The sequence below is a fragment of the Schistocerca americana genome, chromosome 8 (genome assembly GCF_021461395.2).
Source record: "Schistocerca americana isolate TAMUIC-IGC-003095 chromosome 8, iqSchAmer2.1, whole genome shotgun sequence".
In the NCBI taxonomy this organism is placed as follows: Eukaryota; Metazoa; Arthropoda; class Insecta; order Orthoptera; family Acrididae; genus Schistocerca; species Schistocerca americana.
In genome coordinates, this window is record NC_060126.1 from 322904247 (window position 1) to 322929520 (window position 25274).

The 25274-nt window shown below is 42.6% G+C and overlaps 1 protein-coding gene across 4 annotated transcripts in view; it reads left to right on the forward strand.

The window, feature by feature from the left end:
* LOC124544684 (DNA ligase 4) overlaps positions 1-25274 on the forward strand; it is a 297481-nt gene that overhangs the window by 147380 nt on the left and 124827 nt on the right. For all 4 annotated transcript variants that reach the window (XM_047123315.1, XM_047123316.1, XM_047123314.1 and 1 more), the window contains one exon: positions 13656-13867. In XM_047123315.1, coding sequence (XP_046979271.1) covers positions 13656-13867 — 212 coding nt within the window. The remainder of the gene's footprint in view (positions 1-13655; positions 13868-25274) is intronic.

Genomic DNA, 25274 nt, shown 5'->3' on the forward strand with positions numbered 1-25274 from the left:
GGACTGATTAGAGTAAGGTAAACTCTGGTTTGTACTAGCATCTACAAAACTCACAGTATTTGGTGTGAAAACTTGTGTATTTACTTGTTGTTTGGTCTGACCTGTTACATTGTTTTTGTTGTGGTTGTTCTGTGATGTACTACACAAATTACTTTCCTTTCATCTTATATTTACATTTGTATGCCTATTACTGACACTAGTTTCATTAGTACCGTTACCTCTTCATTTATAGTCATTTTTCTCTCTGTTTCAGGTATCTAGTTCTATCTATAGAGGTCAGTAGCTCCTTAACAACCATCCATTTTGTGTACAAAATCTCCTGTTCTTAAAAGTCTTCCCATGATGTAAAACCTTCAGAATGGGCTGTTCCCCATTCTGTCACATTCCCAACTGAATAATTCAGAGCAAATTTTTTTTTCCTTTGGTCTTCCCAATTCTTAGGTAAAGTCCTCAAAACTGCATATGTGAATGTACTTTTCCATCTGGTTTAAACTTGGGAAATTGCTTTGCCAAGTTGATACCTGTCCATAACTGAAGCTCTTCTAACCATTTGTTTGGATTTCCTGTACTATTTTGATATACTGTAGTCTTTTACTGCAGCTATTTTTGTGTTGTTTCTAAATCATCCTGGATTTTGTGCAACTCCTGATTAGAATTAGACTTGCCAGTAGAAGTAGTTGTAAAAGAGGAATCAGTTCTTTACTGTACTTTTTTCCCTACAAACCTTGCAGTCACCCCTCCAAAACTGGCAAGGTGGTATGAGGACTCAAAATTTTATTGAGTGCCCTACCTTGCTTATTGCTGTATGCTGTGGGTGAACCGTGGTTGGGTGCTGGCTCGCTGTGGGCATGTCACACTGTTAGGTTGTAGCAGGCTACTGCTGGAACTGCTATGATATGGCCAGTGACACATAACTGTGTGGCGCCATAAACTGTGTGCCGAATTGAACTGCTCTTGTATGGTCTATCAGCTGCTAAAGCGGCATTAATCTCTTCTCTGAGTCCAACATAAACTCTTTCATGCTGCAAGTTTAATTGTTTGTGTGTGACTCATGTCAACCTTTCATAAACATGCAGAGTAAAATACCAGTTGGCTTTGTTAATAATTACAACTGCAATTTATATCCTCCATTTCTCCATAAATTTCTTTCTTTTCTTTCTCAGTCACACACACAGAGGTCTTCTTATAATTACGTAGGCTTCCACGGCCAGAGTTAGTCGACATAAAAGTTTTCTGGGTATAGTACCGCATCATAATGTAAAAACTACTGCTGCTGGAGAAAAAAAACCAACGTTTTGGCCACAATTGCAGTGGCCTTCTTCTTAAACCCAGAAGAAGGCCACTGCAATCGTGGCCAAAACGTTGGTTTTCTTCTCCAGCAGCAGTAGTTTTTACATTATGACGCGGTACTATATCCAGAAAACTTTTATGTCGAGAGGTCTTCTTCTTTAATATATGAATAATTTGAATGCAACCATATAATGCGTGTACTATTAGACGTTCCATTGTTGATCCCATTGTCTATTGTCCTTGACAACACCGTGTAAACTTGCATTTTTTAAATTATTATTATTTTTTTTAATTTTTTGTCCCCCCCCCCCCTCCCCACTCTCTCTCTCTCTCTCTCTCTCTCTCTCTCTCTCTCTCCCTCTCTCCACTGAGGTCACCAAATGGTATGTTTCCATGGTCTTTATTTCCCTGATGGGGATGTTAGGAATAGGCTCTTGAAACAGTCCAGTAATTGATCCATAACTTCCATATCTTGCTAGGTTTCATGAGTCTCTTACTTTTTCCCTCACGATCGCCATACAATATCAGTCCTGCAAGGATCCTGCTATTCAGTATCCACACCTTCTCACCAGTGGACTTCAATCTGTTGCATCAAAGATGCTGAAAGGGACTTTTCTTGTTCCAGTGGAATGACACACACAGAGAAGTTGAACTCAATGTATTTCTTGCCACGTATAACTCTAACTTCTCTTAACTGAGTCAGCTACTTATGTGTTACATTCCAGCTAGATGTTGTCATGCATCCATCTTACATGAGACTCAGAACAGTAGCACAATAAAAACAGAACATCAATGCTGTGATGATTTCTTTGGCATTATGAAGTCACATGCACTCCATGCCTTTCCCTTACAGCCCCATGGAGCAAATAACTCCATCCAGCAGATATAAGCATCAGCCCATGCCCACATCACCAATAGCACAAGCTCAGTACAATTCCAATCTGCACAAGCCATAAAAAAACCTTTCAAAAGTGGGATGCTTCCTACTTACTAACTACCTTAACCCATGAATATCTTTTGTCGGCCATTGGATATTGAGGACGTGAAGCATCTTGTTCTATAAATGACACATTAAACCTCAAGAGTTGTAGAATATACTCTTGTTATCAACATTTGTAGTCATGTATGTTCATTTTATGTATGTACTACACCATTTTATGGCTTTTCTTGTTTACAGTTACATAGTACTCAACTTTTTTCCCTTCTTGTTCTCCTTGTATTACTTGACTAAAATAATTTGTGCTCCACTGTTCAGACATAACTTCAAAGAGCAATATTTGCTAGGGAGACTGCATAGTCCAGATATTTTTTGGTTTCTCTTTCATGTTCACAAGACTTGTAAATAAGCAAGCATTTAGTAAAGACACACAATCAATGTATCGTATAAGAGAGTAAGGCATGGTGTCTGGATGACTAGAAGTGCTTTGATGAAATGCCATTACGAAACTTAGACCATCAGCAAAAATGATTTACAAATGTGATATTCTATGATTTCAATCAAAAGATGTTAGAAGTTTTCTTTGCAGGGAAATTTAAAAATATGAAGAAAGACAGGAATGAGTTTAATGTAGGTGCAAAATGAGAATCATAGTATTAAGCATGGACAAAATGGCCCGGTAACTGTGGAATAGTCCTGATAATTAAATGAAGTGATTCAGTAGAGATGAAATGTTTACAGGCAGTCAATTTCTGTGAACAATAGAGTGACAGAAGTATCATTTCTGGGAGTAAAACTAAATCAACAAATACTTCACGTATTTACGCACTGTAATTTGAAGATGTTTATGTAAAAGTATAATAAACTGTTATTAATGGCATCTGTCCATCCTTGAGGGATGATGGTGTAACATGCTTGGTTCAGACTCTGCGGCGTCTGCTGTGACTAAAAAGTCCCACTCAAGAGTGGCAGTCCCCACTGCAGTTTGGACATGTGATTTGAGGGACTTTGAGCAGAAGCTCTCTTCGCTTTGTCCTCTTCCTGATTTGTCCCTGTGTGCGTTCGTCCTCTGAGAGCTTGATGCCATTTCGCAGAGTTACTCGCCACTTGACACGGTCATCTGCAATGCTTTCCCAGTGACTTGGATTGATTCTGGTCTTGGTCAGGTCTCTCTTGCAGACATCCTTGAAATGAAGATGCAGTCGTCCCACAGGCCTCACACACTCCTGAAGTTCTCCGTACAGCAGTTGTTTCGGTATCCGTTCAGGATCCATGTGCCTGACATGTCCCAACCATCTACGATGTCGATGACTCAGGAGTGCAAAGATGCTGGTTGTGCTTGCATGATGAAAGACTTCGGTGTTGGGTACTCTATCTCTCCAAGAGATCTGAAGGATCTTCCAGAGACAGTGGAGATGGAAGCTGTTGAGTTGAGGTTCATGCTTAGAAAGAGTTGTCCATGTCTCACAGCTATAGAGAAGGGTGCTTATAACACAAGTGTTGTAGACTTTTAATTTAGTTTTTGTGGTAAGCAGTCGATTGTTCCATACTCTGTTTTTCAATCTAGCCATGACAGATGATGCCACTGCGATTCTGTTAGTAATTTCAGTGTCCATGGACAAGTTGCTACATATTGTGGATCCCAAGTAGGTAAAGTCATCAACTACCTGGAGAGGATTGCCATCAATGCTGATGGATGGAAGGTTGGTAGTGCTCTGCACCATGATCTTAGTCTTTTGAAGGCTGATGAGTAGACCAAATTTTTCACAGGCATGTGATAATTTGTTGATTATATACTGCAGCTCAAAAAAATGGTTCAAATGGCTCGGAGCACTATGGGACTCAACTGCTGAGGTCATTAGTCCCCTAGAACTTAGAACTAGTTAAACCTAACTAACCTAAGGACATCACACACATCCAAGCCCGAGGTAGGATTCGAACCCACGACTGTAGCGGTCTCGCGGTTCGAGACTGCAGCACCAGGACCGTGCGGCCACTTCGGCCGGCGTGCAGCTCATCTTCTGTGTTCGCTACTAGAGTTGCATCGTCCGCATATAACAACTCATGGATAACAACTGTATTTACTTTGGTCTTGGCCTTGAGGCAAGCAATGTTGAAAAGATTTCCATCAGACCTCATATGTAGATACACTCCCTCCTCACAGTCTTCAAAGGCAAATCCGAGCAGAAGGGAAAAGAAAATCCCAAATAATGTAGGAGCTAATACACACACCCCTGTTTCACACCGCTATTAACAGGGAATGCTTCTGATGTTTTACCGTTGAAGCAAATTGTTGCTTGTGTTTTCTCATGGAAAGAGACAGTTATTTGTAGTAGTTTAGATGGGCATCCAATCTTCTGCAACAGTTTGAAAAACCCATTTCTGCTCACTAAATCAAACGCTTTAACAAGGTCAATGAAAGCAATATAAAGTGGCCTCTGCTACTCACGACATTTCTCTTGTAGCTGTCTTAAGGAGAAGATCATATCTACGGTTGATCAGCCAGGCCTGAAGCCACACTGGGATTCTGGGTAGATGCTGGAAGCTAAGATTTGTAATCACATTAGGATGACTCTCGCATAAGCTTTCCCGGCTACACTTAGTAATGAAATGCCTCGGTAATTGTTACAGTCATTTCTGTTCCCTTTCTGTTTATATAGAGTAACTATCTTCGAATTCCGCATACTCATTGGGACATAACCTTCTTCCCAGCTGGTTGCGTTAAGTGAGTATAAATGTTTGAGAAGAACAGACTTGTTATACTTAATAACCTCTGCAGGGATCCCATCTTCACCTGGGACCTTTCCGTTAGCAAGAGAATCTATTTCTCTACTGAGTTCTTCCATAGTAGGCATTGCATCTAGTTCTTCCATAACTGGCATTTGTTTGATAGTGTCACATGCATCCTTGCTAACTTCATTCTCGGCTACATACAACTCGAGGTATTCAACACAGCGTTCTGTTTGTTTGCCTTCATCAGTAATGACTTCACCTGTCTTGGACTTCAGAGGAGCTGTTTTTCTGACAGTTGGTTCAATTGCATTCTTAATACCATCGAACATTGCCTTAGCATCACCAGAATCGGCCTCTTTCTGTATACCTGCACATAAATTCAGCCAGTAGTTATTTGTGCATCTGGATGTTTCCTGTGCCCTGTTCTTTGCTTTTTGTAGGTCATCTCGAGTTCTTTCATTTGGGTTTCTTTTGTAAGCAAGCAGGGCTTTCCATTTAGCCTCAGTGACTGGTTCCATTTGTTCCAAATTTTGCTCGCAACAGTCCTTATTTCTTTTTCCTTTTATTCCATAGGCCAATACTGCTGAGTTGTAGATTGCACCCGAGAGTTTTGCCCATTTCTTATCAACATTCCTTTCTGCTTACATGTTTCCTGGGAAAGCACTTTCAAAATTACTGGCAAAATCCTGCTTTCTTTGTGTCTCATGAACATGATCTGTGTTGATACGGGGATGACTTCTCGGTTTAGCGTGGTGATATTTCTTAGGAGTGAGCCTCAATGTGCACACCACCAGGGTGTGGTCAGTGTTGCAATCAGCACTATGATAACTTCGTGTCAGTAGGACATTTTTGAGACCAGTACACCTAGCTATTACTAAGTCTAGTTGATGCCAGTGATGAGAGCACGGGTGTCTCCAGGACACCTTGTGCTGATCCTTAAGCTGGAAATATGTGTTTGTAATGCAGAGTCCATTAACTGTTATAGTGAAGCCAAAACAAGGAATTTTCCTCAAGTAAATATCTCAGAGGTCTGAGTAACTAAAAAAATAGTTGTGAAAATCACATCCATATTGATAACTGCCATCTGAACCATACCAAGAGCTGAATATTTAGAGCACCTGATCTTAGATTAGTGCATTAATGAACTTGGATATTTGCAGTGTATAAACTTTAATCTCAGATTATTTCACTGTGATAGCCGATGTGAAGCCATCATACAACTGTTATTCAAGGAATATTGGGGATATTCGGCCCAGTTGACAGTCATGTTGTTATTGTGTTAACGTGTTTTGTGACAAGATTATCCTATTTTCAAGTGCTAAAAACAATGAAACCAGATGAAACGCTCCTCCTTATACTGGCACAAATATAAGGATAACAGACCCCCTGAGTTGCAACCAACTTTAAAACATTTTTTATGCCATTAGACTTCGTTCCAACTTAAAACCAAGCTACACACATGCAGTGCCAGCTCAGACCATAAAACAGAAACCATCACAAGCAGATGCATCCCCCATTCCTTAGGTACAATTGAAAACTGAAATCCACTGTCATCACATACTGATACCAATGATTATATTTACATAAAACCTATTGCTCAGCACCAGCAATACTGCTGTCTCCCATAAAATCTTTGAGAAATGCCTGTCTGGTCGTAGTCCCTTACTCTTCCGTCCTCTCATTTAAAAAGTTGACCAATTTGTCTTTCAAGGCACAGTAAATTTCTACCTCCTCTAAATTTGATAGTGACAGCCCTTATTCTTCAATGTGTAACACGCTCATGCTTTCTGTTATATCCCCCAATGAATGCTGCTCACTCATGACATGCTTTGCTACAGCTGACGAGCCATTCTGTCTATTCTTGTGCTCTTTAAATCTAACTTTAAAATTCTGTCCCGTCTACCCCACTTATCTCACTTCACAGTTCTGACATTTTACTTCATATATTTCTGATTTCCCAATCCAGCTCTCATCTGTGTCAATCTTATGCCTCAGCCTCTCTCCTAATTTGTTGCCTGTCTTGAAAACAACCACTTTCTTCTTAAACAACCTCACTAATTTATGTGAGGTGGTCCCCCAATATGGCATGACTATATTGGTCTGGATTTTTATCACTTTGCTGGTTACCATGCCTAACTGCTACGTCCAACTGATCCATCAAACCTACATCAGAACCATTTTCTACCACTGTTTGTCTAAGGGTTTTCATTTCCTCATTCTTGTTTTCTGGACTTAGAGGCATGTAATTAGCCCTGGGAACCACATTTTTGAAAAATGACAATTTATGTTTATGGTGTGGTAGGAGGACTTATCAATAACTGCCCCTGTGAACATGGTTTGAGTTGACAATGTGCATGTGCAGCTTGTTTTTAAGTTATGACGAGGCCTCATGGCATAAAAAAATTTGAAAGTTGATTGTAACTCAGGGTGCGTGCTACCCTTATATGTCTATCAGTATGAGGACGATTGTTTTATCTGGTTTCCTTGTTTTTAGCACTTAAAATGGGATAATTTTGTCCTGAAACATGTTGTGGCAATAATTACACAATTGGCAACTGGGCAGCATAACGTCAATATTACACTGTGAACTAGAATCAACTCTGACTACCAAAATTTCATGGGTCAAATCAAGTTCAACTGCAATTGCCAATTCAAAATCTAATGAAATTACCAAAGGATGAATCTCACTTTACCCAAAATCAAATTGAAAAGATGTGAACATTAAAACAGTAGTTGTTAAACACTCTCACACTGCTGAAACTCAAATAATTTTTCTTTTTTCTATCCGTAAGTTGGGCTTCAGTTCCCTCAGACAACAGACTCTCTCTCTCTCTCTCTCTCTCTCTCTCTCTCTCTCTCTCTCTTTGTGTGTGTGTGTGTTTGTTTCTAAATATGGAGATGGACTTTGTCAGATAGCTTAATTTATTTTTAAATGTTACTGTCTGCTGCTTAACATCTCCTCTAAGTGGGGAGTAGCAATCTATCCTAATTCATATTTTGAATATAATAGAGGGAAACATTCCACGTTGGAAAAATATATCTAAAATCACAGATGATGTAACTTACCAAATGAAAGTGTTGGTATGTTGATAGAGACACTAACAAATTTTTTGTGTGTGTGTTTGTGTTTGTTAGTGTCTCTATCAACATACCAACGCTTTTGTTTGGTAAGTTACATCATCTTTGTTTTTAGATATATCGAATTCATCTTTTTTATATATAGAAACTGCATCGACCTTTAGGTATGCTACATGTGGATGGCTGTTTAAGTAAAACAGTCACAAGCATGCTACCTCTTTTATACCTGCCACACCTCAGTTCTATGAGACATTCGCAGGCAAGCAAGACTCTGTCTGGGTGGATGTTTAATTCCCTAGTGCCTGATGGGAACGTAATGGCTCTTCCTGCTCAGACTCAGACTCCGGACAGAATTTGTGAACTGTCAGGAAGTATTAATACCCTACCACCAAAAAGATCTCGGGTGGACAGTCCTGTGAAAAAGTTATAAGAATTTCAGTAAAGAAAGCAATAGGTCACAAATTTGTCAAAATACATGTATAACATGAGAGAGTAAGGATCTTTGGAAAAGTATCTCTTTTATATATATTCACAAAGGCTTAGAAGCAACTGCTGCAACTTTAAAAGAATCAAAGAACTGTATAGAGTACCCTGTTGATTAAGTCAGCAACATCACTAAAAAGTCTATACTTTTATGCTAAAAAAAATGAAGTGGCTATCCTATAACACCTGAAACTCATAAATCCCTTAATTTCAGTATTGGAATAGTCATCTTCCTTGATATAACAAAAAGTGACCCCATAGAATTAGAGGTAGACTGGTCCAATGTAGGCTTCACAGAGATGAAGAATATTACGCAGAAAGTAAATGGGTCACTTGAAAATAGTGTGACATTTATCATTTATTTTAATGTTTAACATTTAAACCTCCCATACTACCAGAGAATATCACAGCTATCTTTGTCTGCCCCACAGTTATATCCGGTGTACCAAAACCTGTGAAACATTTTACCTGCCAAAAGTTAAGAGATAACAGCTCTTAGTTGTAATAGTTAAAGCTGTTTGCAGTAGATGCAGATCAAAGGCACATGATACATATGAATATGTACATACATGCTAAAGTTTCTGCATTAGCCGAGTAATCATCCTCTGTGGAGCAGTGATTCTGTATTCATGGAGAAGGAAGAAAGATTCAGGAATTATAGGTAATGAGGAAAATAGTGTGTGGTGAGGACAAGTAAACCTTCATGGCATTGTAACCTTAAGTATTTGCCATATCCTTTGCAACAGTTCATAAGAAAGTTGTTACCAAGAGCAATGCATCAACCTAATCTCCATCAGCTAAGCCAGACAGCTGCACCTACAAACAGAAAACTCCCTCTGAACCATCAAGCACTCCAAAGCTAATAGATCATCCAAGAACTAAATCCAATGCCAAGAAGCTAAGAAGTCAGAATATTTGTCTATACTAAAACCATCACCTGTAGGTTAAGAGAGCATTTTATCCAAAAACCGATTAAAGGTGAAAAAAAATCTTTTAAAACCATTGGAATGCTGAATACTGTCACCTTGTGATGGCAAAAGCTATGTTACTACCATCATTATTTATTATAGAGCACCAAATTGTCAAAGTACCTTTTCACTCTATTGTCTGCTGCACATCACCACGCCAGAGAGAGAGGGGAAAAGAAAAGCCTCACAGTTCAATGGCCCTGATGATTCAATGGATTCTGAATTCATGTGGAGGAGCTCAAATTTCAAACCCAGAAGAAGCCACTGTGCCATTGCGTACCACAGAAAGTCTTGTACATTTTGAAGCTTCACAGGGAAGTATTTTTGTTAGTGGGACATTAAACACTAATCTTCTTTTCTTCTCAATACAATGTAGTCTATTAAGTTAGCTGTGATAAGTAGGGCTATGCCTGAGGTGAGATGCATTGCCATATTTCTCTTTTGATTTTCCATCAAAAAGTGGGTGGTTGCTATATTTTTTTCATTTAGTTTACATTCATTTAATGTTTAGAAAGACCTAGAGGAATATATATGCAAATAGTTTGTCAGATATGGTAAACATCACTAGCAAAATGTTTATTGATGACGCTTTTGTCTACAGTATAATGTAATTGTTGGACTTTTGTATGGAAATCCATAATGATTACATCATTTTCACTTGGAGTAATGAATGACACATCTCTTTAAATGTGGACAAACATAAGATAATATCAGTAGAAAAAGAGAAATAAACATGTAGTGGTCAGTTATGAAAAGAACTTTCTAAAGCCAAGATCGCATAAATATTTATTTATTTTCAGTAATCAGTTTTGACAGACTTTGCTGTTATCTTTGGAACTTCAAAATTTTTGTTAAAAACATGTTCATTGTGAAGTGAAGCGGCACACCAAGTTGTCCTGTTAGTGCATAAAATGTAGCAATGTATAGAAAGGTTTGTCAGTAATAAAACATTTACAATCAAAAAGCACCTTATGTACATGGCCATGTCAGCATATGTAGCACACTCAGATGATGGTTATGTCATACAAATCACAGTATACAATTGCTGAATTAATGGAACACGTCAAGCTAACAGAAGCGCTACTGTGCATTTTATTATATGTCATGAAAAGGACAGTTGCTACTTACCATACAGCGGAGATGCTGAGTCACAGATAGGCACAGCAGAAAGACTGTCAGAAAGTGAGTTTCCAGCCTACACCTCTTTGTCTTGGGAGTCTGTCTTCAAGGAAGCTACAGAGATTAGATTAGCTAATAATTTAATATATATTTGATAAAGATAATTTGCAAGAAGAGCTCACATACTTGAAGAGCATTTTTAAAGTGAACGGAATTTCTCTGCAACAAATTTGTAGAGCATTCAATGTAGAACCTAGAATGCAGGTATGTGATGGGGAAGAAGACAGTAATTATTTCAGATAAAGTACATTTTTGCCCTGTGTAGGTTCTCTTTACTTGATGATAGGCCGTATTCTTGAGAAACACTGTGTTAAGGTGATCTTACGGCATCCCATACAGGTTGCAGCTTTACTCAGCTCTGTAAAGGACAATTTATTGCTTCATAAGGTGAGTGTGTATCACATTCCTCGTGGAAATTGTGAGAAGTCATACATAGGTCAAACAACACACACTGTTCATGTGAGATCTGTAGAACATTGAAGATACACATGCTTATCACAGCCAGACAAGTCAGCTGTGGCTGAACATTTCATTGATACAGGGCATTCGATGAACTACAGTGATGTGAAGATTCTAGCATCCGCCTCTTCCTTTTGGAGTTCTATGTTCAAGGAAGCTATAGAGATTAGATTAGCTAACAATTTAATAAATGGAGATAATGGTTTTAATTTGGACAAAGCAAGTAATCTGGCTCTGGGGATAGTTAAACTGCAGAGAAGTGTTATCACCACTGAACATACGTCAATAAGCGAGTCGAATGTCTGTACACCTTTTCCACAGGTGGCACGTGTGTAAGTGTATCTCTTTGCTACTGACCAGCGTCTGTAACTCACAGGTGCGTACTGCCACGGTGGAGCAAATTAGACCATGCTTGGCACATTGTCGTCAGTCTTGTGAATTACTCTGAGGATGGTCGGACAATATGTGGCTGAAATATCAGTGGAAGAAATTTTATTTGCATGGCTTCATGTCCAAAGTTTAATGGACTATATTATTATGTGTTCTGCAACACTATGATATTGATGTAGTGGCCTGGTTGAATAAAAACCAAGTAAGTAAATAAAAATCCATATCTTTTATAAGTTATGTGGTTTCTGTAGTTGAAAATCCCTGTTACTCCTATTACCAGTCACACCGATGTAGGCTTCAGGACTTACAGTGCACACATACACTGACCAACCAAAACATTATGACCACTGCCCACCATGATGCTGGATGCTAACAGGAGGCGTTGCAGGTATGTGACACAGTAACAAAAGTATACTAGAGCCTTAGCAGAGATATGGGCTGTAAATGGGGAAATCCATTGAGATGAGTGACAAAGGGCAGATTGTTAAAATGCAGACCCCATGAACAAGGATCTCAAAAGTAGTAAAGCTGGTCGAATGTTCATGTGCTGCTGTCATGCACATCTACAGAAAGAAGTAGGACAGTGAAACTACCACTGGGTGCTAAATGGTTGGACGTCCATGACTCTTCACAGAACGTGGGGTTCTGCTCTGTTAAGTTGGATAGATGGTGATCTGTGCCATCTCTTCCAAAAGAGCACAATGCTGGTGCATGCTGAAGTGTTTTGGGGCTCACCATTCATCAAACAGTATTGAATGGAGCTCCACAGCAGACCACACCCCTGTGTGTTCACATGTTGACCCAACAATGTCATCAGTTACAATTGCAGGGGGCACAGGACTATTTGGGTTCAACCATCGATCAATGGAAATGTGTTGGCTCTTCAGGTGAATCACATTTTTGCTACACTAGGTCGATGGTTGTCTCTACAAACACTGTCATCGAGGTGAACGACGGCTTGAAACATGCAGTGCGCCTTGGACACAGGCTGGTGGGAGCAGTGTTATGTTATGAGAGACATTCTCTTTCGCTTGTATTGGACCTGTGGTGGTAATCAGAGACATGCTGACAGCTGCAAACAACTTGCATCGCTCCATGCATGATGTCTTTTCCAATGGCAATTTCATCCATCAGTAGTATAATTGTCCATGTCTCAGATGCAGAACCATACTACAGTGGTTGAGGAGCATTATATTGAACTCATGTTGATGTCTTGGCAATGTAATTCGTCTGATGTAAATCCTATGGAACCCATCTATGTTCCTATCAGACACTATCACCGCATACACAAATCAGCAACCCATTATTTACACAAATTACATGATCTGTGAGTAGATATCTAATGTCACATCGCTCCACAAATCTACAAACAAACTGTTGAATCCCTGATATGCAGAATCAATGATGTATTTCATTCCATAGGTGGACAAACAAGCTGTTACGTAGAGGGTCATAATGTTTTGGCTTATCGATGTAAACATCACGTATAGTAAGTATTACTATATTTTTATAGGCATTGTAAAGAAAAGTATAATTGAGAAACTGTTTTTTATGGAATTATGTTGTTGATGTATGGTTTTGCTACTATCCTTTATTAACAAAATTGGCAAACTAATATTAATGATTGTTATTTGTTACTGTAATATACAAATAAAATTTGGTATAGTGTTCTGGTCTTCTTCCGTAAGGAGCTTCCCTCCTCCTCCTCCTCCTCCTCCTCCTCCTCATCTCTCTCTCTCTCTCTCTCTCTCTCTCTCTCTATCTATCTATCTATCTATCTCTCCCTCCCTCCCTCCCCCTCCCTCCTTTTTTTGGCACCTGTAGACTGTGATGAATGAATGAGTTAGTAGAATTGTTCTATATTGGAAGTTCTCTTTCACCTAAATTATATTTGACCTGATTTTTTGTTTAATTTATCAGTCCAAGAAAAAAGTGGTTTTGCGTCATATCAATTTTTTAAATCAGTTAAAGAAACTTCTAAAATTCACTCTGATGATAAAGTGTCTTTTTACACATTTATTGCTACCAGGCAGTTCATTGTGTGGAGTATGTTTGAATGATATTGTTAACCATAGAAGATGTACATCAGAATGGATGAAACTATAGTTTAGAACTTATGATTAGAAAATAATTTGCAGGTCTGTACCCTCCTTCATAACCCAGACAGGCGCCTGCATGAAGTGGAAATAACTATCTTCTCTCCTGTTCGACCAATGTTGTCTGAACAGTGTGATGTTCAGAAGGTGGAAAACTGCATGAAGAACAGTGCCTTTTATTATATAGAGACAAAACATGATGGAGAAAGGTTTCAGATTCATTTTATGACTGGCAAATTCAAGTATTTTTCAAGGTAAATTAAAAGATGCAATTTCCTATGCTTTCAAGCCCTTTTTGCGTTTTCAAGCCCTTTTTGTGTACTGATTAAAGAGAAAAATCCTAAAAATAAAAAATTAGGGTCCATATATTTCTGTGTTCCATTGGAATTTTCTGTTCATGAAATCTGAGTGAAGTGAAAATTATTGTAGATGCTCTAACATTGTGGTTATCGCTACACGCAACCAGTTTTGTTAGAGAAGGAGCTAGATATTATCAACCTATGCTAACTGCATTACTATTCAGTAGACACCATCTATATTTGGTGTACCCTTCTTCATCAGTACCCTCAAATGAAATAACTGTGACCCTTGTACATAAACTCATCAAGTGCTCATGCACAACATTTCAATGCAGTGGGAAAACAGATTGGTTTGAAAACACCTTTCATGTTGCATTACAGTGTATGACATTTAAAAAATCTCATTTATAATTAGTAAATACACGTACAACATTTACTATTTGGGTACTGAATTTTAAATTTTTGAACAAAGCTACGTTAAAAAACAGTGATCAAAAATGTCATGGGTCTGTTGAGGCTGTCTGTTACTAGAATAAAATGTTTTATTCATTACTACTTAGCAGTTCTGACTACATGGTCATTACCAAGCATCATGTACATATGATCATATGTATGCTAATAACAAATAGCAGACATGAATGAAAAAGAAAACTCTGAGTTATGTCAAAATGCATCGTCGATCCCGTTGCTTATAAATTTTATTGTCAAACAAAAACAGGGTAACTCTGTTTACACGTATTGTCAAGTGGAATAAACAACAGGAATATGTTTTCCTATCCCTGTGTAGTCATTTTCCTATTAACTGATTCATCACTGAAAATTGTATCCCCTGTTTTAATTAATTTGTGATGAGTAGGTACAAATGAAGTGATATGCTTTACCTTCTCTACAAGTGTTTTTCTTGTCACATTTGTACCTGTTGATCTTCAGAATGTGATTGCATACATCATCATCAAATATTGTTAATTATTAAAGACATAGCTTGTTTCCTGAATGTGCTCCTTTGGGTTTTTTCTGATCTAGATGTTTTTTGAGTGATCTGTTGAGGAAGTACACTGCTGCAGAGACTATTTGTCCTCAGTACTGTATTGGTAAATTAGCTTCAAAGAGTAGGCATTGTGCCTTCTTCACAGAGGTCCTGTTATAATGTCTGATTACACCATTTTGTGAATCTATCAGGTCTACAGACACCTTCTTTCAGAAAAACTCCCAACAGACCATTGCACCTGATTCTTGTTACTTAGTGGAGTTGTGGAAATCAGTCCAAAGACTGGTTTGATGCAGCTGTCCATCCTTTTTCTAGGGCAAACTTCTTCATCTCTGACTAGCTACTGCAATAACTACTGCAACCTACATCTATTTGAAACTGGGTATTACACTCAAGCCTTGCTCACTATCTACAGTCTTCCTCCCCCCCCCCCCCCTCCTCCTCCTCCCAACAGTCCATTTCCTCCAACCCCTGTCTCAGTCCACCTCCTCCAACTCACACTCTCTGTCAATCTCCTCCTCCCCCTTCTCCCTCTTCATCTCCTCCTCTTTCCTTTTTCTGTCCATCTCCTCTCCTTCTCCGTATTCTCCTCTTCCCTGTCTCTGTCCATCTTCTTCTTCCTCCCCCCCCCCTTCCCCTTATCTGCCCACCTCCTCCTCTTCCCTTCTCTCTTTGTTATTACTTCCACCGCAACAGGAGGCTGGTGGTTCTTACTCCCACAGTGTTTCTTCCCAGATCATGACTAATATATGTACCAAATTTGGTTGAAATTATTCCAGGGGTTTAGGATGAGCTTTTTATCCATGGTTTTGCCCATTTACACACATTATGTACAAGTCAAATATGTTTCACTTGCATTTAACATATTCCACACATATTTGTACAATTATTTCACCTGGATATCTAGCGAATTTTTTCACGGCCAAACTTCCCCGAATGTGGGACGCCCACCCCACAATGCCCTACAGGTTCATTTTCACCACAGCTCAATGGTTATGATGTCATGTCTCTTGAAACATGTGTGATACTATATTTGTGTGTGTACTTTCAGTGGCATATGTAGATTCTGTCTGCGAAATGTGTTGTGAATAAAGTTAGTAGCAGAAAAGAGAGAAGTATTAATTATAAATGTCATACATGATGCTGCAGTTTTTCACACATCTCAGTGTTTATGACATCATATCTCCTCAACTATGCCGTACAATGATGTAGTTTTGCTGGCACTTTCACTGGTGTATGTGTATACTGTCTGCAAAATGTGTCACGTATACAGTTAGTAGTAAAGGCATAATAAATTAAAACAACATGCCTCATGCGACAGTTTTATTGCAAGAACAGTGATTATGTTGTAAAAGATAAACTTTATTCCTTTCATCATTTTGTGAGAGTTGTCAGCTAGAAAAAGTTTCGTAAAAGTTTGATATTATGTGTAAAGTTTGTTGCTAGTCACTAAATGCTCTCATTCTCGAACACTGGATGTCGTGTGCTACTCTTCTTTTGCACCCCAAGCCCTTGGAGAGTTAGGTGTATGTAAGGTAGCCTATGTGTTAATTCATGGCATAAGCTGTGTCCTTTCCACATTTCATGCAAATCCATCCAACAGTTTCAGCATGAAGGAGTAACAGACATACTAACACACACACTCACCAACTTTTGCATTTATAATATATGTGAGATGGATGCAGCAGAATACTGCACAAGACTCATGAAGATGTAATCCAAATGCAGATTGGATTTCTGTCTAGTGTTAATTGAGTGAAAGCTGATAATACTTAGGGATAAGCTCATATTGTTTACAACAAATGACTTTAAAGAAAATATATATTGAGAGGCCAACGTCAGATTCACGAACTTACACAGCACACTGCTAGAACTGCCCATTTCTGAGCCAAAAATTCCCTTCATGAATAGGAAGGGCTAACCCAGAATGTAATACAGTACATCATAAATGAGTGAAAATAAGCAAAGTAGGTTAATTTTCAGTTTGGACTATCACTTATTTCAGATACTGTTCTAATGGAGAGCACAGAACCATTCAGTTCTTGCACATGATCCTGAACATGAGCTTTCTGCAGTAGCCACCAAAAAGATCGCGGGAGGCGCACATCGGGCACGCGAGAATTCGGATGCGACCTCTGCCGGCGTAACAACAACAACAACAACAACAACAACTCAGGCAGCACGGGCCGTGCCCAGTCAGTTAACATTGGCATGCCTAGGACACAGTCCCAGTCTATGCTAAGTGAAGTGCCACGTAAACGTGAACAGTGTTACTACACAATTGGTGACGAGTAGGGTCGTTCTTTCGCGTGTTGCGTCATTGTTCCGGTTTCACAGCTTCTCCACGGCATGGAGGATTTAGTGCCGGTTTTGGTTGAGCAGCAGACGGAGCTCATGGCCACTATGAAACAAGTGCTTCCGGCGTTGCTCTCCACACAGTCTGCTCCAGCGCCATTCCCTCCTCCCTTTCCCCTGTATGACGAGACGACGGAGGATTGGGACGCATATGAACATCGCCTTCGGCAGCATTCCAGGCGTTTCATGTTGCCGATGCGGAGGTATGTCGTGCTCTCTTCTTGTCTTGCATATCTCCCTCACTGTATCAAGTTTTGCGGCAACTAGCGCCGTTGCAGGGACCCTCGTCCTTGTCTTTTGACGCATTGTGTTCATTGCTGTCTTCATATTATCGCCGCTGCACGCATGTTGTGGCGACTAGGGTAGAGTTCTATCAATGCAAGAAACAGCCCCATCAGTCTTACCGGGCGTGGGCCGCTACCCTGCACGGTCTTAGTCGCAAGTGTCATTTTGTCACGGAGCAGTTGCGAGAGTTGTATGCCCACGTTATGGTACGCGACGTCACTGTTCGTTCGGCCCCTGATAGGGAGGTCCGGCAATGGGCCCTGCAGCTAGAAGACCCTTCCCTTGAGGAAGTCCTGTCCATTGCTCAATCGTATGAAGTCTCTCATGCTGCTAGTCAACAGCTGGAAGCGTGGTGCGACGTCGCGGCGGTTCAGGGCGGCGCGTCCGTGTCCACTGTGTCTGGGGTGGACGACGTGCGAGCGGTACAATCCGGCCGTTACGTCCGCTCCCGCACGGCGCATAAACAGAATTCCGGCCACCGGCCCCTGTTGCCGTCCTGTGCGTCGTGCTATATACATCATCATCGGTCAGAGTGCCCCCACCATTGGGCCATTTGTCGCAAATATAATAAAAAAGGCTCATTGCTAAAGTTTGCCACTCAGCCGCAAAAGAATCGAAGGAAGCAGGTACAGAGGACATGGACGTTGACATTCAGGAAGTTTCATCGGGCCAGGCTCCCGACGCATCAGCACGCAAACTCTTTATCGAGGTGTCGGTTCGGTCACGCCGGTTACAACTGCAAGTAGATACGGGCGTGGCAGTTTCGTTGTTGAATGCACTTTTGTGGCGGCGTTCGTAGCGACAAACAATTCGCTGTAGAAACGGCTTACGAAGTCACCGCCACACTTTTAATAGCGGGCCGACCGGTCCGCTGGAACAGTGAACAGAAAGATGAAAACCCAAACACTCTGATTAAATAAAAGTCGGTACTTATCTTTATTAACGAAGATACAGAAACACAGTAGTGAACTCCGTGTCTACAGAAATCTGTCTAGTTCGAGTCGGAGCGGCTAGGTCAGCGTCGGCTGACGACAAACAACTACTCTGCTGCGATGAACACACAACTGACTAGCAAGTACACAATTCGGTGGCGAGTATACAACTGAGCGGCGAATACAGAACTGTCCTAGCGCTCGCGACTCCAGCGCTTAAGAAACCAGAAGCCAGCGGTGGCGCGCGCAGACTTGCGGCGATTTCCTGTCTCACTGGCGCTGCTTATGCGGACGGCGTCCGGACTTTGATGCTGCCAACCTTTTGGCAGCGGGCTCGGGTGGCATTACTGGCTAGAATATAACACTCCTCCCCCCCAAATCGCCGGACCGTCGTTGAATAATGACGTGGCGAGCGTCGACGACGGGGGAGGGGTCTGGCCGCAGGTGTAGCAGAAGAGACCGGGGCGGAGACTGTTGTTGGTGGCAGTCCCAGGTCCCCACCCCAGCATTGGCTGCGCGGGGCCTCGGGAAACACCGACTGAAAACCGAGGTCAGGGTGCACGCCTGTGACCACGGGCGCAGCTTCTGGTACTGGACGCGACGGGGCGTCGGGACCCACGAAGAGAGGCAGCGTCTCCTGACGCTGCGTCGACGGCTGTTGAGTGGGCGCCGGACAAGGCGCTGCGGTGTCAGACTCCTTGGGGGTGCCCAAGGAAAGCGGCTGCAGGACAGGCTGCACAGCCACCGCTTGGGAAGGCGGCCCGGCTGAGGGGTCGACGTCCATCAGCTCCGAAGGCGGTGGTGACTGAAGAGGGACCGCAGGCGCCGGAGCGACCACCTGGGGTGCTCCCGGATGAAGCTGCGCGGGAGGAATCAACGGGGCGGGCTGTCGGCGTGGTAGCGGCGACGGCTGCTGCTGCTGCCCTGGGGGTGGCAGCGAAGTCGGAAGGCGCGGCTGGAACCCACCGTGTACCAAATCTGTGGACAAAGAACGAGCGGCAGAATCCGGGCGGCCAGCGCGGCGCTACTGGTTCTGATGCCTCCTGTGCACCCCAGTAGCACCTTGAACAGTATAAAAACCGCGACCCTGGACACTTATCACGGTAGCACTTTCCCAACGACGGCGACCGTGATAAACTCTGAAAAAAACGGCGTCGTTGCGCTGAAAGCGCGTGCGATGCTCAGAAGCGGCGGGTCGATCCGGGGGGTGCAAGAACCGTAATAGGGTGCGATGACAACGGCCGTGGAGAAGCTCCGCAGGCGAAGGGCCGTCGCGTGGCGTGGTCCGGTACGACGACAGGAACGTAATGAGGGCCTGCTGACGAGAGTGCGTAGCACGAAGGCGGTCCATATGATCCTTGAATGTGCGTACAAAACGTTCCGCTGCACCATTCGATTGAGGGTGGAACGGCAGAGTAAGAACATGGCGAATGCCATTGGCAGAACAAAAACTTTCAAATTCAGCAGAGGTAAATTGTGGACCATTGTCAGACACTAAAACTTCTGGAAGACCCTCAATACAAAAAATTGAAGTCAACGCCTGTATAGTTTGTGCAGACGTTGTAGACTGCATGGGCACAACAAACGGAAAATTACTAAATGCATCTATCACGATGAGCCAACTAGAATTCCAATATGGACCAGCGAAATCAATATGTACTCGCTGCCAGGCACCGGCAGGGCGTGCCCACTCAAAATAGCATTGAGGCGGAGCAGCTTGGTGTTCGGCACACGACGAACAATCTGTAGACATCTGCGTAATCTGCTTATCAATGCCGATCCATGTACAATGACGGCGGGCAAGCTGCTTGGTGCGGACCACTCCCCAATGACCTTGATGCAACAAGTCGAGGACCTTGGATTGGAGCACTTGGGGAACCACTACACGAAGCTGGTCATTCTCGGTGCGTAACAGCAAAGCTCTGTGTGAAACAGACAACAGATGACGTTGCGGATAATAGCGATGAACCACAGGATCCAATATGTCCTTTGCCTTGGACGGCCAACCACGTTGAACAAAACGTAATAGTAAACTCAGATGAGGATCCGTAGCTGTCTCACGTGCCACCTGACGATAATCAATCGGAAAATCCCGGAGAGATTGATGCTCATCGGCGTCAATCTGATGGCAAGAGTCGTCAGAGGAATCGAAGACATCATCCGCAGCAATCGGCAATCTAGAAAGCGCGTCAGCGTTTGCTTGCTGAGCTGTAGGGCGATACAGTATCTCATACTGGTATTGTGATAACAAAAGAGCCCAACGTTGTAGGCTCTGAGCTGTCCGCTGAGGAACTGGTTTAGACGGATGAAACAGTGACGTCAGGGGCTTGTGATCTGTTACTAAATAGAATGGTCTACCATAGAGGTAGTGATGGAATTTTGTGACACCGAACACAATAGCCAACGCTTCCTTGTCCAATTGGCTATAATTACACTGAGCTTTGTTTAGCAATTTAGATGCGAACGCAATAGGACGTTCGGTGTTACCGACTCGGTGAGACAACACAGCACCGAGGCCGAAAGAAGAGGCATCACAAGCTAACACCAGAGGCTTGTTAGGGTCGTAATGGACCAGACAACGATCATTCAATAAAGCCTCTTTAAGCTGCTGAAAGGCTGATTGGCAATCAGCCGACCACACAAACGGAACATTCTTACGGCGGAGACGATGCAACGGTGCAGCAATCTGTGATGCATAAGGTATAAACCTAATATAATATGTCAATTTGCCAAGAACTGCTTGCAATTCATGCAGATTGCGAGGGGCGGGCAAATCACGAATAGCTGCTAAATGTGACTGGGAGGGATGAATGCCTTGAGCATTAATAACATGTCCCAGATACTCCATCTCCGTAAGGAAAAATGAACATTTATCGATGTTGCAACGTAGGCCTGCCTGAGACAACACTGTAAACAAACACTCCAAATTACGGAAATGTTCAGCAGGCGTCCGACCGGACACAACAATATCGTCTAAATAGTTGCAACACGATGGCACATTAGCCAGAAGTTGTGACAAAAAACGCTGAAAAACAGCTGGAGCTGACGCACAACCAAAAGGCAAACACAGAAAACGGAACAACCCCAACGACGTGTTGATGACAAAATACTGTTGTGATTGCTCGTCGAGGGGCAATTGCAAATATGCTTCACGGAGATCAATTTTGGAAAAGAAACGAGCTTCCCCTAACTTATCCATCAGCTCGTCCAGTCTAGGCAAAGGAAAAGAATCAATGACAGTCTGAGGATTAACTGTCGACTTAAAATCAGCACACAAACGTAACTTGCCAAACGGTTTCTTTATAATAACTAAGGGAGATACCCACTGGCTCGCTGAAACGGGTTGAATAACACCGTTGTTTTGCCAATGGCGAAGTTCATCTGCTACAGGTGCCCGGAGGGCATGAGGCACTGGACGAGCACGAAAAAATCGAGGCTGAGCATTATCTTTTAACGTAATATGAGCGGCAAAGTTCGCAGCACAACCTAGTTCGTCTTTAAATATGTCACTGTATCGTTTACACAAATCAGTTATGCTGTCTTTCGGAACAACAACAGAATTAATTTGCAACACATTGTCTTGGATAGACAGGCCAAACAAGTCAAAACAGTCTAATCCGAAAATGTTTACACTGTCTGTAGCGCGGAGCACTGTGAATGAAACTGTTTTTGTATTGCCACGGAATGTGGCTGGCACGCTACATACACCTAACACAGGAATTTGTTCTCCACTATAAGTAGCCAAAGAATGTTTTGCCGCTGAAAGTTTAGGGCGGCCGATAGCCGCATACGTAGCACTATTTATGAGAGTCACAGACGCACCAGTGTCTAATTGAAAATTGAAGGTCTTATCCTGGATGCGTAGCTTCACAAATAGTTTATTACACTGTCTCTGGATCGGTGCAGTGGAGGCGGAAGACACAAAATCAGCGCGTTTAGCGCGTGTTCGCTGCTTACGACAACTCGTGGGTTGGGCGGGTGGAACAACAACTCCCGCTTCACTTGCAGTCTGTACATTACTTTTTACAGCGTTTGAATTACGCTTGGGTCGCATAGCAGAGGGCTGGGTGGGTGGCTTATTGCGAACTAGTTTATTACCCACACGAACCGTGGAAGAGTCTTTAAACGCGACCTTCTGGGCGAGCTGGCTTTGAAGAACATGAATATCCATGGGCTGGGCAGCACTAGAATTGTTCTTGCGTTTACGCAAACAAACAGTCTGGATGTGTCCTTTCCTTTGACAAAAGTGACAAACCGCGTTTCTCAACGGGCAACGTTCACGAGGATGAGCAAGAACACACTTAGGGCAAGACTTAACTCTATCATTTTGCACACGCGGCTGATGAATGTGTTTACCATGACGCGGCCGGCTAGTGTTTACAGTCTGACTCTGCCGGTGGGGCCGCGGGCGTGACATAACTTGCTTAGCACAGGCAATTTGAGAAATATATGGCTGATCTAATTCACACTCAGCATAGTCAAAAGTATCTTGGGCTTCAATGATGTTCATCACAGTCTGTAATGACGGGTCAGGCAACTTTAAGATAGCAGCACGAATACGAGAATCTGCAATGTTTTGAGTAATAGCGTCTCGTAACATGACATCACTGTAGGAAGCTCCACACACACAATTAAATCAGCACTGACGGGTGAGGCCCCGTAAATCTGTTAACCACTGTTTATTAGATTGATGTGGCAGTTTCTTTAATCTGAAGAACTTGAATCTGGCTGCTGCCACATGAACTCGCGACTCGAAATACTCAGCAAGCTTGTTAACAACAACGTCATAGTCTAAAGCTTCTGGCTTGGATTCCGGGAACAACTTACAAAGTAGTCGATAGACATCCACGCCTGCAGTGGAAATTAAATAAAGCTGCCGCTCAGTACCCGTGATTTTGTAGACTGTCATGTGCGCCTGCAACTGCGCGAAATATTATCGCCATTCTTCTCTTGATGCATCAAAAGCACGGAAAGGTGGTGCTGCCTGTGCTTGTTCCTTTTGTGTTGGAGGATTAGCCACTTGTTTGGCGATTGCTTCCACCAGACTTTGTATTTGCTGACTCTGTAACAAGATCAACTGTTGTAATTCGGCAGACATAGTGAACACAAATTAAACCAGCCCCCAAAATTTTATCGCTATAATTAGTATAACCAGAAACAAGTTGAACCAGCTCTGCACACGAGTTTGGAAGCCCTCGTCGCCAGTTTTGTGGCGGCGTTCGTAGCGACAATCAATTCGCTGTAGAAACAGCTTACGAAGTCACCGCCACACTTTTAATAGCAGGCCGACCGGTCCGCTGGAACAGTGAACAGAAAGATGAAAACCCAAACACTCTGATTAAATAAAAGTCGGTACTTATCTTTATTAACGAAGATACAGAAACACAGTAGTGAACTCCGTGTCTACAGAAATCTGTCTAGTTCGAGTCGGAGCGGCTGGGTCAGCATCGGCTGCCGACAAACAACAACTCTGCTGCGATGAACACACAACTGACTAGCAAGTACACAATTCGGTGGCGAGTATACAACTGAGCGGCGAATACAGAACTGTCCTAGCGCTCGCGACTCCAGCGCTTAAGAAACCAGAAGCCAGCGGTGGCGCGCACAGACTTGCGGCGATTTCCTGTCTCACTGGCGCTGCTTATGCGGACGGCGTCCGGACTTTGATGCTGCCAACCTTTTGGCAGCAGGCTCGGGTGGCATTACTGGCTAGGATATAACATGCACAAACTTATTCCGACCTTGGATCGCCCCCGTTTGCGCCCGTTTACCGGTGTCTACGCGGTTATGGTAAACAGTTAATTCCTCTACTGGGTCAATTCACTACCGACGTGACTTACAAATCAGTCACTCGGCCTATTACTTTTATTGTTGTCAGTGATGCGAACTCCGCTAACCTTTTTGGCCTGGATGCCTTTCAAGCTTTCGGTTTTTCTATCGCTGACACCATACAGTTGGTCTCCGAAGACGTTCCCTATCACTCATTGGAATCTTTGATCTCAGACTTTCCAGATATCTTTGAGGAGGGCCTGGTGAGTGTTTCAGATTTTGAAACTCACTTAAGGTTGAAGGCGTCGGCTCGCCCGCATTTTCTACACGCGAGGCAGATCCCATTGGCTCTCCGCCCTCAGGTAAAGGAAGAGCTAGACCGGCTGACAGCCCTAGGGGTTGTTCTTCCCATTTCTTCTAGTGAGTGGGCTTCGCCTCTCGTTATTTTAAGGAAGCCCTCAGAAAAATTACGTCTTTGTGGCGATTTCAAGGCCACCATTAATTCCCAATTGGTGGTGGACACCTCTCCTTTGCCTTGTGCTGATGAATTGTTCTCCGCTGTGGCGGGAGACCAATATTTTTCGAAAATATCTTTCGGAGGCTTATCATCAGATACCACTTGATGAGGACTCCAAACGGCTGGCGGTCATCAACACCCCGTTTGGCCTTTACCAATACCAGCGGTTGGCCTTCGGAATATCCAGTGCTCCGGCGATATTCCAGCGTTATCTTGAGCACGTCACGTCGACAATCTCTCATTGTATTAATTACCTGGATGACATAATTGTCACAGGCCGCAGCACGAAGGAACACTTGCACAACTTTCGCACCCTCTTTCTCAAATTCAGGTCTGTGGGCTTGCGTTGCAACATGCATAAGTCAAACTTCTTCCAACCGTCCATTGAGTATGTGGGCTACACCATCTCTCAGCACAGCATCCAGCCACTAGGAAGTTTGGTGCAAGGTATCGTCAGCCTTCCTCGGCCCGCTTCACTGAAAGAGTTACAAGCTTTTTTAGGCAAGGTAGCCTATT